At 31.3% G+C, this 16868-nt stretch overlaps 1 protein-coding gene across 16 annotated transcripts in view; it reads left to right on the plus strand.

Annotated features, from left to right (window-relative positions):
* The first annotated feature begins 712 nt into the window (after positions 1–712).
* Positions 713–16868, plus strand: part of LOC116765521 (protein still life, isoform SIF type 1) — a 76023-nt gene continuing 59867 nt past the window's right edge. For 3 of the 16 annotated variants that reach the window (XM_061521850.1, XM_061521844.1, XM_061521851.1), the window contains exons 1-16: positions 713–1354; positions 3049–3160; positions 3953–4100; positions 5805–5989; positions 7210–7328; positions 7951–8081; positions 8447–8532; positions 9091–9246; positions 9475–9605; positions 9950–10129; positions 10525–10630; positions 11119–11329; positions 11686–11908; positions 13091–13277; positions 13667–13723; positions 14370–14484. In XM_061521850.1, the coding sequence (XP_061377834.1) occupies positions 3991–4100; positions 5805–5989; positions 7210–7328; positions 7951–8081; positions 8447–8532; positions 9091–9246; positions 9475–9605; positions 9950–10129; positions 10525–10630; positions 11119–11329; positions 11686–11908; positions 13091–13277; positions 13667–13723; positions 14370–14484 (1997 nt within the window). In that variant the 5' untranslated portion in view covers positions 713–1354; positions 3049–3160; positions 3953–3990. The remainder of the gene's footprint in view (positions 1355–3048; positions 3161–3952; positions 4101–5804; positions 5990–7209; positions 7329–7950; positions 8082–8446; positions 8533–9090; positions 9247–9474; positions 9606–9949; positions 10130–10524; positions 10631–11118; positions 11330–11685; positions 11909–13090; positions 13278–13666; positions 13724–14369; positions 14485–16868) is intronic. The other 13 variants (XM_061521842.1, XM_061521856.1, XM_061521852.1 and 10 more) reach the window with 11 other exon arrangements.

Genomic DNA, 16868 nt, shown 5'->3' on the forward strand with positions numbered 1-16868 from the left:
TATTTTTTTTATTCTATAAGAGCTAATTTTAAAACGCTGTTCTATTTTATCTCTATATGACATTACCCTTTTTTTTAAAAATTGCGACATATATCTGAAGTAAAAATAGTTTCAACATAATATTCTATATTACTTAAATGTAATAACATTTATACGTTTTACACTACCTAAGATGATAGAATAATTCATTACTATTAAATGTTTACTTTCATTCCCACATTGCATCATTAAGATTTATATATATATATCTTTGTGATCTTTTATAGATACAATTCAAATACAGTAATCATAAAGAGTTACCTATTTTTAAGAATAAGAATTTGAGATGAGTAAGTAATAATTTTATAAATTAAGGAAATAAACCCTCCCATGCCGTGTCATAGTCTAGAATGAACTATTAAATTACTCGGTAGGCCACAGTAAGCTTCCAACAGTCATGGACCAAAATCGAATGTCTCGGGCAGAATGCGCGCGCATGCCTCCCCCCACCTCACCGCTCTGAACGCCCATTGATGATCTTCTTAATCTCAATACACATTATAAACATTATTTGTATGTCGTGCTATAAATGATAATAACTTAAGTTATCTTTGAAAAATGAGGGAGAGTTAAATGACAACAGTCATCGATAGACCGACTGTAGTAATTGTTTAATTTTTATTTGGTGATTGTGGGCGCTGGCCGTTAGTTCTCTAGGTTTGGGCGTCGCTGCGTCTCGGCTTTCGGCGGGCGGACGGTGCGCGGCGGCCGGCGAACGTGCGCGACAGTGCCGCCACGCACGCTCGCGACCCAGTCCGCTCTCAAGTTTTTAGAAGCCGCCGGTGTCCCCGTTCTGAATCTCTGAGCCATCGTCAATTAAATTGTGCTCATTCCAGTGTATCGAGTTTCGTGTAAAGCTAGGTCAGGTGGCGGCTAGTAGTTGAGTGGTAGGTGGCAGTGCGGCGGTGCGGTGCGGCGGTGCGGTCGATTGTAAGGTAGGCGCGTGCAGTACAAGGTGGTCGGCTAGTCGGCTGGTAGCTCCAGCTGGCGGTGTTTACACGCCGTGCCTGCACCCGCACCGCCGAACGGCGCCCGTGCGCTTGCTCGCTGCATGCACCCCTCATATACTATTCGTCGTTGTGAATTTTTTACTTTCTCAACAAGCGACTTTAGAGGTATTTAATGCTTATTCAAATCGACTCTTTACAGTGAGCACTTTTGTAGCGCACATTGTCACTGCGTCACGAACCGAGCATAAGCATCGATACTGATTTCTCATAGTTCATTCGAGTGATATCACGACTAAATAAGTATGGGTGCTAAAGAAAGCGTGGAGGCTGCTAAATTTTCTGCGCAAAATTGGAACAATTTTGAGGTTCGTAATACCTTTCAATTAATTTGCACATGGAGTGTTTGTATCCCCTACGTCCTCGTGTATTTTGCATTGTGGGCCTTTAAGAATAAACAAGTGACATTACTTGAATAATAAACCAAAATTTTTATGCACAGTAAAGCAATGCAACCCTTTGCATGTACACACATTGACTAAAATTGATATCTTAATGCAAACATAATAACTTAATTAATGTGTTGTGATATAAGATTAAGAAAATTAAAACAGAGTTTGTGTTTATAAAAATATTTTTGTTATGTATTTTTTCATTAGCCAAAAATATGAGATGAAGGTAAATATAAAATATTTCATTAAAGTTTAAGCCTAACTTGTATTTTTATATACCGGCTCAACCTTATTAAAAGACAGAAAGCGTGCTTACGGTGGCGAATAAGTTCTTTTATTAAATATAATATTTTTTCATATTTGATTAACCATTCAAATAAATTTGATTAGAAAGAAGTCTTCAGGAATAGCAATTTAATGTAAATTTATGTTAGAAGTTTGTATAGATTTTGGATATATATACGTGTCTAAAAAAGATCTATTAAATTATCATTATTACCAAAATATTCGGACACTTTTAGACCATGGAAGTAGGTTGCCCCACATTAGATACTTAGACTGATCTAGTATGATTGAAGGTCCACCGGCGAGATCGAAATGCGGCTCTTGAATTTTAATTGCTATTTGATAGCACGACCCACAGAAAAATCAATATCCCGAAGATCTATTTCATAGTTGTTTATATTAATAGAGTTGAATGAGAATGAATATTTAGCGTGTAATAGAGTTTAGTGCTAGATTATCATCGAATCATTTAAATATAGAACGACGCTGGTAAAATTTCGATAGTCTTTACTGTATATCGTGTGGTCAATGGATAAGAGGCTATCTAGTAAGTGCTTGATACCAGCCGGCAAAGGTCACACAGTTAACCTTATACGGCTTCCGAACTTAAAACACCGAAGATGTAATATTATTGAAATAAATTATTCTTCAATAATATTATCGCAAACAGGTCTTATATCATTAATATTTATGAATGATCGACTAGACTGTGATATAAATAAAGTAAACAATTTGATTATTAAATTCAACAAATGTTTGAAAAGTGTATTTAAAATAACGCAATCACTTTGAAAGGTTTTTATGGATTGAAATGTAAATTGACTTATGTTTAAGGCTACTTGGAGACGACAGGTTGCTAAAATAGGTGTTAATCGAATATGACTAATAGTCAGATGTTTTTCTAAACTCAAGTTGATCTCACCATTTGTAAAAGTGCAGGCTGTATGAGAAGGTTACGTCTGGATAGCGGTGTTTTCTGTGTGTGTTTCATGCATGCTCACTTCATTTACCATTTAATCATATATTATTTTAAAGTATAAAACCAAAGTCGTCATCAACCTCAACCAAGGTAATTTATTTGGTGATTTTTGAAGAATTTATGACGTACTTGTTGATGGCGATTTTCTTTCGCATGTTTTTTTTTATATTAAGTAGATCTAATAAAAATAAATAACGTGAAACTTAATCGTTAATTACTTAAAGTTAAAAGTATGAATAACTTCTGTTGATTTAAACTTGAATGTTGCATGAAATCACATAACACCTATCACTCTGGTCCTCTATTTATATCAATTCGTTCAAATTCATAGAGTGTATGGTTACAGCATGGAGTTGTGAAACATCACTATAGACACGGTACTCAACGCTCTCAGAGTCTCAATCGTGGGCACTCTCTGTCGCGCTCCGATGGCACCTGGTGACATCACGGGACCACGGGTACGTACAATTATATATTCTTCAAATACTATCAGGATGATAGAAAATTTATGATTATGGAGGTGAATTTTAACAACCTTTATTTATTTATCAGAAATATCAAATGAAAGTGGCTCTTAACATCGATAAGTAGATTCTTTCCAGCAAAGACTTTATTGGAAGATATTTTATTTTTATGCAAAAAAAAACCAACGCACAAACGACTTTGACGTTTTATGTTATAATTTCTGAATTGTGAGGAAATTTCGTGAACTTTTTGACCTTTGCAAGTGTATTTTAGCATGAGTCGACTAAATATTCTTCCATAGTATTTATATATGATTCTTTATTTATAAAGACTTACGACTTACTTAGAGTACATACTTGTTAATAAACTTTTTAGCACTAGATTTTATATTAAATTTGACATAAAATTGTTTAATCAAAAACAAAACAATACGAAATATGGGTGGCATTTGGAAAATGATATTTTTTTTACACCTATTTATTCATTGTCACATTAAATATCCATCGGTATAATTGTAATACTGTATAATAATAAACTGTTGCTGGAAATTTTCAAAATTAGTAGTAAATTCCATACGTAAATATAATACTTTGTCTTACTTGATATAGCCCTATATGCGATGAAATTGTCTTTTTATTCTAAACAGATATCTTCTTTAACGTTTTTTTTTACTGTTAGTCATAACAAACTAATCGTCATGACCACCTTTTTCTAAGTTTTGAGTATGCGAGTGACTATTGAGTACTTTATAACAGTATATTATTTACTGATTACGTTCCTTACAGGCAGCGTAGTAACGTGTGCCGAGTGCGGACAGCGCACGATGGGCAACAAACTATCGTCTTGCTCGTGCGCGCCCATCCTCCGCAAGGCGTACCGCTATGAAGATAGCCCGTGGCAGAACTCCCGACGACGTGATGGACATCTATTAAGGTACTTGTTTATTAAAACAACCATGTTAATTTTGCAATAGGTGTTTCGGGTGATAAAAAATATTTAAACGTATTGCCTATTATCATTATCGTTAGTTTAGGGTGTCATGTGATATAAATGTTCGTGAATATTATATTTTTATTATTTTCACTTCTTTACTAAGAGAAAAGGTATTATATGTGAGAGTTTTTTTAAGAAGCTATGTACATGTGATAGTTTCCAAAAATCTGGTTATAGTGTATTATAGACTGGACTTTTGTCAAATGTCTGTATTCGGTTTAACATTTTAGTAATTAGGAGCTGTATACAAGTAATACAATTTAAAGAGACAAAAGTACAATTAAAATTTTAAATTCATTAACAACAACAGAATTTCAATTTTACCCTTTTCGAGTTATTGCCTTCCAGCCTCTGCCACTTAAGCTACAGTGCACTCTATATTTTCACACTGTTGCGATTTGACTACATCACTATATATTTTTTATCTACCTAGGCTCAAAATATTTTAATTAGTATTTATAAACTTATTAAATTTCTTTTATAATCTAAAGAAAGATTGTCTGTGTTCAGATATTTAATTATCATAAAACTCTATTAGTAATTTTACATGGTTTAGGAAAAGATATGTAAAATTTAGCATCCTAAATAATCTTATACGATTAAATTGAATCTTATTTTTATTGGAATAGATCATAGCATAGAGATTACATATCTAATATTTGTTAATTTCATGAGAATTTCGTAATATTTTTAAATTTTATGAGAATTACAAAATATTTGTTTATTTCAGAGCAACAGAACTCTTGAATTATGGCACTGAAGTTGACATTTATGCTATTGTGGGTCAATTCCTTGTAGTAGTTAGATGTAATAGCTCTAAGACAGTAAGAAATGATTACCATCCAAAGAGATTACTTTAATTATTTAAAAAAAATATCAAAGCTATTTATTTGTATCATACAGCAATTTGCTTTCTTAATCCATATTTTTTTTATTAGTAAGTTAAATGTGATTCCGTAGTATTTTCTGCTCAATTCTAATATGGAATGAAAAAAATGAAAACAGTAAAAGCTCTGTAAATGAATTATTTCAAATTCTATATAAATAAATTTAACAACAAAAAAGATATTTGTAAAAAATTGGTTAAATGGTGTTAAGTATTTGTTATAAATGACATCATATCGAAATCTACTTTACCTATCACGAATTAACGAGGCCGTTATTAATTATTTTCCCATAAGATATACCTTTAAAATAAGTTAAATAAAAAGTATAAGGTCCAAAAATTCTTAGGTTTTATTAAAAAATACTAAAACAATAGTTAAAATTCCTATCTCTTTTATATAACATAAACATTTCGTGTACATATAACATTGTGATTTTATGCTGTTCGTATATCAACATTAAGTATAACCGGTTTATTTTTACGATTCCACCCTATGCATGCCTGCTAAAATATGCATACGATTGTCCATATTATGCTACAATGTGACACGATCTGGAGGATACAACTGGGTCATATACAAACACAAAATAATTGAATCATGAAGTATTTGATACGCAAACTTTCCTTGTTGTATAAAAATATTTTGTGCAAAATATGTGAATAACTTCAGTTTATATATTCTTGCAATTTATTTTACAATTTTTTTTTTTGATAAAACTAAGCCCTGCTCATTTGATTGATATGCATTACCTCTCCAGGCTGTGGGCGGAGGTATTCCACGTGTCAGCCAGTGGAGCTGGTACAGTCAAATGGCAGCAAGTATCCGAGGACCTGGTGCCAGTCAACATCACCTGCATCCAGGACTCACCGGAATGTGTGTTCCACATCACCGCGTATAACTCACAGGTCGACAAAATTTTAGACGTCAGACTACTCCAGCCTGGTATGTTTATGTTTGATAATTTTCTGTTTACGTAAAGACTACGACTATTCATATAGTCATGATGATAATAAAAAAATGACAATAGATTATAATAAATGTTTGAAATATTGAAATCATCTTAATGAAACGATAACTTGCAATCGTTCACTTTTCTAATTTTACGAAAATATTTTGTTTAACGTAAAGTTATCTTGGATAATAAAATACTCGTATTTGTGAATAATTTAATATAGAATTATAAATAATCAAGAAGACCTAAACTTTTTCTATATGCTTTTATATTTTTATGGCATATAAGTGTTATATAGGATAAATCATAACGAATGTAATGAGCATAAAATAATTAAATTGAGTACTAGTTTCAAGATTCTTTGTTAATTGACTGAGTATTAATAATGCAACATATATATATATATAAATTCCCATTTAAAATCTTAATATATAAATTCCCTGTTTTTTTTTATCAGATTTTTTAATACTAAGTCGTACGTACGTACCATTAAACATGAATATTAAAGATAATTATTTACACACAACACATATTACTATTTTATATCCTTATTTCGTTTTAAATATCCAGTTATCGTAATTTCTGCAACCGTTGTATGGACTTGTAATATTATTAAAATTAAGCACATTTAATAATGTATATTTTGATAATTGAACCGTGGCTCCAAATGTTTTGCTCAACATAATAGTAGCGTTTTTTACGAGCGAATCTGAAACTAGCAATGGCCGCCGCTGTAACCTAGTTTTAAATTTACACTAGATGGAACACGGATAATTGACCGAAATCCGTATATGAGGTGCTGAATATTGAATCAAATATTCCCTTTAGAATGTCAAATGTTCTGAAACGGGATATTTGATGCCAAATAACACAGAATTAGTATTCAAATATATGAGATTGATAGACGAATACGTTTTTGGTTTTTGAATTATTATTTTTAATCTTTAAAAATAACAATATTTATTTTTATTAGCTTATTGTTATAGAAAATTAATTTCTTTTAAAGATCACATTGTCAGTCATACCATTTCTACTACTAGTAAATTTAATACACATATTTTATTTTATAATTTTAAAATTTTACTCGGAAGTCTCGGTTACATTTCAGTAAAAGTGATCATGGTTTTATTTGAAAATCATAGTTTTATTTAAACGTGCACTCTTAGTTATAATTATACACAAATAAATTAATAAGGAAATATTATTTCAGGCACTCGTATCGGTCAGGCCTCCGAATGCTTCGTGTACTGGAAGGATCCTATGACTAACGACACCTGGGGCCTCAACTTCACTTCGCCCATCGATGCAAAACAATTTAGGGAATGCTGCGTAAGTTGTATAACAAAGCATTACAGCTACGTTTTTCATTTGCCATACTTAGCATACTCGTTATTGTTTTGCTAGGATGTGTTCTTGGTATAAAATTTTTGTAGCTACGTCAACTTACAATTCTTAAATTTTGTGAAAGTGTAAATAAATTGTTGATAAATACAGTTATATGTTGAATAGTTAGGTCGAAATATAGTATAATAGATCTCTACTAAATTTCTGTTTACTATACTAAATACTGTTTAACAAGCTAGAGAGATCTATTTAATAACAGCTTAGAATTTCTTTCAATTAAATTAATAATCATAAAATCTACTTTCTAAAGACGTATCTACAGCTTTCAATAATGGGATCAAGCTTTATGAAGTTGAGAACTATTCATTGTTTTAAAGAATACTTCACTTTCCTTAGTAAAGTAACTTATTAGCAGTTGTTATGTATTACTCACGAGCACACAAAATTATCGTATAAGTTATTCACTTCACTGCATTAGTTCCAATTGACTCATTAAAACGTACATATAAAAGCAAAACGAAATGACGTCGGAAAAGAAAAAGGCAAATGCAATGACACACAAAGCTAGAAATACCATTAACATCACTCTGCCATTTTATGATTTTAGTCACCATCATTCAAATTCTCACGTAAGGCATCTTCGAGCTACAGCCTGAAACTCGAGCCACCGGGCAGCAAGCAGAAGATGAAAACTAAGAGGAAACCAGTATCTACACCAGCCAGCCCTAACCGATCGAGGTATGGTCCTTTTTAAACTCATTAAGGGACACACAAGGAATAGATATTGTATTAATCTCACGTGGAAGACATTTCGATCATCATATTTATGGTTAACAATCATAGTTATTATAACTTATTGCGAGATGTGTTGAATTACCGCAGGGTGATAGAATTATTTTAGATTGCATATATTTTATATTTTTTATTCGTAATTAGTGTTTCTTAAAGTATGGGCATTAGAATCCATTAAAATTAAAAATCACACACTAAAAATATTGACTCTTTTGATACAGTGTTCATTGGTTAAGAGGTTTGTTATCCAACATTTTCTTAATGTATTTGTAATGTTATAAACAGCTCATTAATTTTTTCATTTTATAAAGCAGTCTGACATATGGCCGCGAACCACAATGCACTTGCATGACTCAAGAACAATATTCCAGGCTACGAGCTCAAGACCCTCGCTATCGTAAGTTGTCCTAATCTGTTTCATATAATTCTATTATCATAACATACACTTTTTATTCATAATTTTGAAATCTGATATCAGGGTTCTAGCCAAGTTTTTATTTTCACATTGGCATCGTTTTAGTAAATTGTAATTCTTTACTTTGTGGCTTTAGTCTGAGCGGAAAGTCGCCTGTAAATAGGTGGAAATAAATCAGATCATTACGAGTAGATACATTATTTCATTATGACTATTTTGATTATTTATTCTACTGCAATGATCTTAAACATTGCATAAATTCATACAGCCATTTTAAGCTCATAATCCTATAAACCGATATATTGCATCATCCCATTCTATATACATACAATAAGCTCAAAGCTCTGCCTCAGGAGTTTTTTTAATGAGTATTAAACAACAAATTAAGTAATTGTGATATCATAATAATTCGCAGTCCCGTTTCAACTTTTGTGTCATACCTAAAATTATTTCATCTTGGCTGATCCTGCTTGAAAAAAGATATGAAAATTTTACTTAAATTGGTTATCAAGTAGCGATTACCAAGTGGTGTTTATATAGGCTCGTCAACTTTGCCGCGAACAGCTACTCGTGCTATTGAGACGGACGCAGCCGCTGGTGCAGGTCGCTCCGACAAAGTCGCCGCTGCAACATCTTCCACATCGCTTTACGACAATGTCACCAATACACAGCCGCAAAACCAGGCGCCACCTAAACGTATAATATAATTTTTATTTTGTTATCTAAAATTTTACGATACGATTAATACGATAATAACGAAATAAAATGTTGTTTTTGAGGGAATAAAATTAAATGTGAAGAAAAATTTCATTTTTCTTTTAATTTGTATTTTTGTTGAAATTCATGAACATGTAAATATTTCTTTAAATTTATTTATATGTTATATCAAATTACTTAATTCTAATTCAATATGTATGTTATCAGCTGCAACCCGCCAGAGTGAGAGTCAAGCTCCATCGCGTCCTCCAAAATCTCAGGAGACCTCCACCATGACTACAAACACCTCAACGGCTCCGAAAACAGTGACAGCATCGGTAGGAACACATGGCACTAGTGTAAGTATTCAGTAATATTTTATAAATTAATAATCAAATATGTTCTGACGACTAGAAGACAGGGCTTCTCAATGAAATACTTTTTTTTATTAATATTTTAAAAATAAATGAATAAAAGGTAATTAATAAAATAGAAGCGAATGTTTTACTTTTAAAATAAATAATTCTCTTTTCGTTTTTCCATACTTTAAATATACAATATCTTTGTGGAAAAAATTAAATCTCTTGTATTCCAAAATAGTAAAGTCTCTATATGAAATATAAAAACCTAGCAATATAATTATATTATCGGTTCCATTGTATTACAAGTTAACAGCGTCAAAATATATGAATATTAATTACAGACCAGCGAGGAATCACAAACCTCTACGGGCACTACAGTTCAACATGCTCAAGACCTGAAGTCTGAAGGGGTACAGGCTGGCGGAACGCTTACCTCCAAATCTTCCTCAACATCCACTCGATCAAAGGACCACCTGCAGCACATGCCTAAAAGTGTGGACTACGGAGATGGAAACGAATCTGTAGGATTTTTTTCAGTTTTGTTTCTTAATAAGATTGTTTCTGTCTACTTATAAAAACAAAATAGTTTCTATTCAATATAGCCCCAACAATATTAAATATCTAAATTAAAGATGAAATATCTTACAATTTAAAAGAAATTTAACACTAATTTCTCGTAAAGTATAACATTGGGCAACATTTTACCAAATTTTAACAAAATTCCATTATATTAATCGCCTCTTTCTAAAACAATCTGTTTACGTTTACGAAAATACGTATGCACATATTGTCTTATTTTTGAATCCTTTTTAAATTTTGTAAGTATAGATTTGTCTTAATACTGAGCCATTAGAATTTGTAACCATAACTCTATATTAAATTTTGCAAATTAAATAATGTTAATTGTTATTTTCAGTCTCGTGAATCTGACAGACACTCTATGCACAACCACAACGTAATCAATAACAACACATCTGGGTCACGACGTACAAAGTCAAAAAGCACAGAAGATATGAATATGGGTGAGCAAACTATAGTTATATATTGAAATCTTAAGATCTACGGTAAATCTTAAGATTTCAATGTTAATCTAAGAACTTACCGATATGAGATTTTGATTGATGAGATGAGAGTATTTTTCAGGTTTTTGTTCATTCAACTTCAGTATATCCTAAGTTTTACTGCTGTCAGCTGGTAGATGTTGGTTAAAGGAATAAAATAATGAGTTATTCTCAATTATTCACTCTAATTAACCTAGCCTTACCTAATCTAGTCTAAATAAATACCTTTTTGCCATTTACCATTATGAATTGGTAAATCTTAGGTTTTAATGGAAAGTCTTAGGATTTACCGCAGTTCGAGCTTTTATATAGAATATAATAAAAAGAATATATAAGAATATGAATAATATCTAAATAAAAAATTCTTTCGTAGATTTATATGTTTATACTACTTTTTCTGTCCTATTCACAGAAATTTGTATTTACTAAATAAGTTTAATCACATTTAGACTCGAGCACACTCAAGCGTATGCTCAAGCCGATGCCATCTACTGAGAGCCCAGTAACGTCACCTGAAATGGGGCGCCGGCGGTACGGCGGTGCCTGCCCACCGACCTGCGGACCCCACGGACATCGCCACCAACCACATGGTCATGGACATTACGCCCATATCGTCAACAATAACAGCAGACAGGGATCTCAAAGATACTCATCAACCAAGTAAGTAATTAATTGCAATTAAGTAATTGCAAGAGTTAAAAAATTTATTGTTGTATAACTTTTCGTTGCCAATATATGTATTATATATATATTTTAACTCACATTTTTTTTTAATAGTAAATTAAGCTAATTTTATCAAATACATAGGGGTTGAGAAAACACTGAAACTTAATGCTTCGCTCTACATTTGTAATAAACGAAAAAATATAAAAGTTCTATGGAGATTTAATCAAAAATTATATGTATATATATATATATATATAGGAAAAAGTTAAAGTTCTTTAACTTGGTGTAGATGTCATTTGTTTTGCTAGAAAATAGTCAATAATTTATTAACTTACGTATTATTTTAACAGCCGTGGCGTTGGTGTGGGTGCAGCACCAAGTGGCTACCCCGGTCGTGGCTTATATTTGGAGCTAGGAGGTGGTGAAAGGGATTTGTCCCCTCCGTCTGATAATGTGATGTTCGATAATCAGTGCTATGCCACGACTCCATCATCATCCAACGGCAACTCTGATCAGGAACCCTGTCGCCGCGACCGGGAACAAGCAATGCATCAGAGGCAGCATCATCACGGTGTAAGTGAAATATTCAAATACATAAGTATTGCTAGAGACAAATATTCTGAAAATTGTCTTTCTATAATTGTGACACAGTTGAAACATGGGTTTTAAAAGTAAGCCCTTATACATCGTTTTATTTCAATATTAAATTATTATGACATGTCTTTTAGCTTTTGAATAATAAGAAAAACAAAAAATGTAAATAAGTAAACAAAATAAACAGATAAATGTAATAGAAGTTTCGCGTCGAGTTTAGAAAAGATTGAAGTGAAACAAGTGGATTTTTATGATAAATTTTTAAAAAATCCTGGCCATCACATACTACCTGTATAGTAAACAATCTTTTCAAACTCTGCATTGTTGGAAAAAAAAAACTGCCATAGCAGTTTACCTTGTTTAATATATCTATACCCTAAATTTTCCAAATAATTGCCCGATGTTATAGTCACTTTCTTTTAAATCTTCAAGAATAACTATACTAATGTCAGAAGGTTCAACAATGTTAAAAGTTTTTAGGGTTGAACTGAATATAATATTTTGATTGGTAACTTACAACTTGCTCATCATCAGATAGCATATCCAGGTAGACTATGCTAAAACAAATACGCCACTTATATATTACAGAGTGCGTTTCTTAGATTTCTACATTCCCATGAACCTAGGGTTACGTATTAACGGGCTATAATAAAATAGGGTTTTTCCAATTACATTGTTTTTAGTATACCTTAATTTGTTAATTTATAACGTTATTTTCATATTTTTTTTTTGAATTATAAAAGATTATATATGAATTAACTGTTTAACATTCATAAATAGAGTTTTGATGAAGGAATCAGATATGAGGAATAAAGTTCTATCAAATATTAATGAGCACAAGGTACATTTCGTGTTGATATTTTCATTTTGTTTATAATCCTTGTGGTTCTGAGTAGTGAACAATGTTTTTTAAGCCTTCGGTTCTCTTCACCATATTTGTTTGAATTGAGTAGACCCGTTTTTATTCAGAACCGATTATAACCTATAAAAAATATTTTTCCGTTTTGTATCATCTGCTTTTGATTATAGCTTTCATTAACATGCTATCTTTATGAAAGCGTGACGTTGGAGAAATAAGTTAATCAGGCTGACTTAATTTGAATGGTTTTTACTTGCATTTTATTTCGGCAAACCTATGTTTTAAATAAGTTTTATTTGCAGCAGAAACCCTGCCTGTCTCGGCAGGCATCTCAGTCTAGTGCGACACCAGCCCCAGGCTCCCCTACATCTCGTTTGCTGTTAGAATATGAAATGCATCTCCGGAATACTCTCGCTAAGGGCATGGACGCTGAGAGTTACAGCCTGCATACATTTGAGGCCCTGTTGAGTCAGAGTATGGAAGACTTAGGTTAGTTAAATAATATTTAAAAAAATCTTTTACTATAATCTAATATAAACATATTTTTGAGATCGTCGGCGCAAAGTTTATTCGTCATTAAACTAAATTATTTTATTAGCATTTGTAAAAAAAGAAAAAATATAACACTGTTGAATTAATAGATTTTAAAATACACTTTATTAGAAGAAGTATGTGTAAATGTATCACATCTTATTGATTATTATTATTTAAAAATTAATAATGTGGAACTTTTTGTACAATCAAGGCTTGTCTGTTTTGTATCAATTTAAACCTTTGAAGGTATATCAAATAATTACCTGTTTATAAATTTGCTGACTCGGAATATTTGTTTTTATTATTATTATATATTAATTTATATATTTATCCTTTTTATTCAGAATACAACGACAGCATGCCGCCTTCAAATCAGCGCAGTCCATATCCGTCTCGTAGAAGTAAATATTATTTTATATTAAAATATTTCGCTACAGCTAGGTCCCATCCTACATACTATGATGATATTCACTTCAAAAATTAGTTTTTTGTTTCATAATCAAATTATTTTAATAGATTGCTATTACTTTTATAGAATGTGACAAACAAATAATAGTTAAGGATTAAACTACTATCAATTTATTAAACTGATTGGACGAATCACTAGACAGCTGTACCTTTATAGATAAGGAACTAAAAAAAAAGTGCAAAAAATGGGGCTTTTCGCATTAACTTAAAAATCTATTTAAAATTAGATACGTAAAATTGAAATAGTTAATATAATTATTAATATAGGAGCATATTTTGATCAAAATATTATCTTTGTTAATACATGAATAATTATGCGTGGACAGATTGTATGAATTATTACTGCTGTTGCCTATTTTTAGGACGATTCTTCTCTCTTTTTTGTTTCTTACCATTATTTTTGTCTTAGTTTATAATTTAAACATTGGTTACTAAAAATTTTGCATTTCATACACAATACTTATATTTCAGATGATCGTTTTAAATGTATTTAAAATGAAAAGAATATTTTTAACTGGAATACTAAAGAAAATTTGTATTGTTAAATAAAGTTCTTAATAAAACTTATTTATTATAAAGGACCAGCATCTCAATGTTCCGGCGGTGGCAGCCGCTCCTCCACTTTGCCCTTGCCACATCGCCTCGGTGTTGAGAGACAGCACAGCGCACGCTCTGACCGCGATGGCTATTACAGGTAAATTAATATAATTATAAGTATCTCAGATGAAACTATTAAAAGTATTATGACTTGTAACGATGTGTGTAATATGTTCCTTTTTCTTAAAATGCAAAGCTGAAGTTATTGTTTACTTTTAGATGTTTAAATTGATAAAACATTTTCCTTTTTTTCTTTGTAAAATTAAATATTTTACTATCATTAACTTCACATAAACTGTTATATTTCATTGGTTTCACTATAGAGAGCAATTATATTTTTTACTATTTCATTTTAAAGTATTCATTGGAAATAAAAAGAATGGAATCTTTAAGAAAGAAGTTTGACTTTGGGAGTAGGTTATGTTTTATTTTTGTTCCAGTCTCTTTTGATATTAACTTTATTGTTCCGTGTCTCACTTAGCCTTCAGGCGTATCCACGTAGTGCCCTCAACAACGTAACAATGTTAGGTGTAAAAACTTCTTGGTTTTAAAGCAATTCATGAAATAAAATTATCTTACGGTTAATAATATAAAATAAGCCTAAAATAGAAATGTTATTAAATTAAAATGCCGGTAAATACAGTGGTAATAAATTTTGGTGCACGTCTGAATTCCAATCATAACAATTTTAATGTTTTCTCAATAAGAAAGTGGTAAAACATTAATTTAATATTTTTTCAACTGAGAAAGTTATTACCATCATTTGTCAGCTTCAAACAATACTCTTACGTAGATTTTCGTGTTTACGTAAATTTTCTGCATTATTTTGCAATGAAAATATCCAATTAGTATAATTGTTTAAAAAAGGTTACATCAAATAAGTTATAATTTGAACACATTTCATATTTCTGTGTTTGGTTCCACATTTATCATAAGGTAAACAAACTAAAATAGAGATTAATAAATAAAATAATTAAATATGAATAAAAGTTTTTAAGAGAATATAATACTAGATTTTTTGTTATGGAACTCTATTAACTATATTCGATTTGATAGAAATAGATGTCAACCTGTCTTAAATAATTTACTTTCATTAAATTTGATATATAATATTTACGTAACTATTCAAAAACGAAAAAGTCAACAATATTTTTTATGGGTGTCACTGATGAAAGAAGTCAGAAAAATATTTTTTTGTATCTTTGTTACTGCTTAGAGTTGTCTATCGAGCTGAATATTGTTTAATGAGGGAAACTAAATCTAATTACCCTAATGCATCTGGTCTGCTCACATCTTAATCAGATGAAACTGTAGATAACATTAGTTTGGTGACGACAAGACAGTCTTTCGGTTCAGTGAATTTCTACTCGGTCTCATGCACCGGGTCTCTCGAGGGCTTATCTAGAACATTAGTTGAAGCGGAGATTAATATTATTGCAGCTGCTGCCTTAATTATGTAAATAGTTGATGTAGGTGAATATTGCTAATGTAATATTTAAAATATTATTGTTTTATAGGATTTCGGATAAAAAGTTCTGACTATTTAACGAACTCATTTTTTATATAATAACTCACTATTAATTAATTGTTGTTAGCCCATAGATAAATATCTGTATAATGAGATCTAAGATTTTCGCGAGTATTCATTTAAATGAAACTAGTGTTATTCGGATTTACTACGCGGATTTTATTATTTAAAAACTATATAATCCCGACGTTTCGGTTACTTTGCAGCAACCGTGATCACGGGCAGACGAGGTGTGAATGTCTGTCAGTTGGTCCTGGTTATTTATCATCTACCGCCATCGATTTCTTAATTTTCTGGCGTACCGCTCTGGATGCCGGCAGAATGCGCTCACGGTGTCTTGAGGTCCTGCGGTGTGGTTACGGACATGGCGTAACCATCGTAAGAAATCGATGGCGGTAGATGATAAATAACAAGGACCAACTGACAGACATTCACACCTCGTCTGCCCGTGATCACGGTTGCTGCAAAGTAACCAAAACGTCGGGATATAGTAGTTTTTAAATAATAAAATCCGCGTAGTAAATCCGAATAACACTAGTTTCATTTAAATAAATATCTGTATTTTTTTTACCTTAAATAAAAATAACTAATGACTTAATAGATGCGGTTTTATATCACCAAGTGGAAAAAGTATTTAAAAATTGTTTTCTTTTTAATTTGTAATAGAATTACGTTATAGCCTTCTCGCATTTTATGAAACATAATAATGTTTAGAGAGCTTCCGTAAAAAATCTCAACTATGCATAATTTAATTACTTCACTTGTAGGTTACTCCTATAAAGTGGATATTTGTTTATTAATAACACCATAACAATCTCTCAAATGTATAATTAACAGTTTGAGGAGGAAACTTTCACTTAGGAAGATATTTCGAAAATTCTATTCAAGGGCTTATGAAACAAGAAACAAAGAAGTGCTTGTTTCTCAACATTGGATATTTCGTTGAATTGATT

This window comes from Danaus plexippus, chromosome 11 (genome assembly GCF_018135715.1).
Source record: "Danaus plexippus chromosome 11, MEX_DaPlex, whole genome shotgun sequence".
Taxonomy (NCBI): Eukaryota; Metazoa; Arthropoda; class Insecta; order Lepidoptera; family Nymphalidae; genus Danaus; species Danaus plexippus.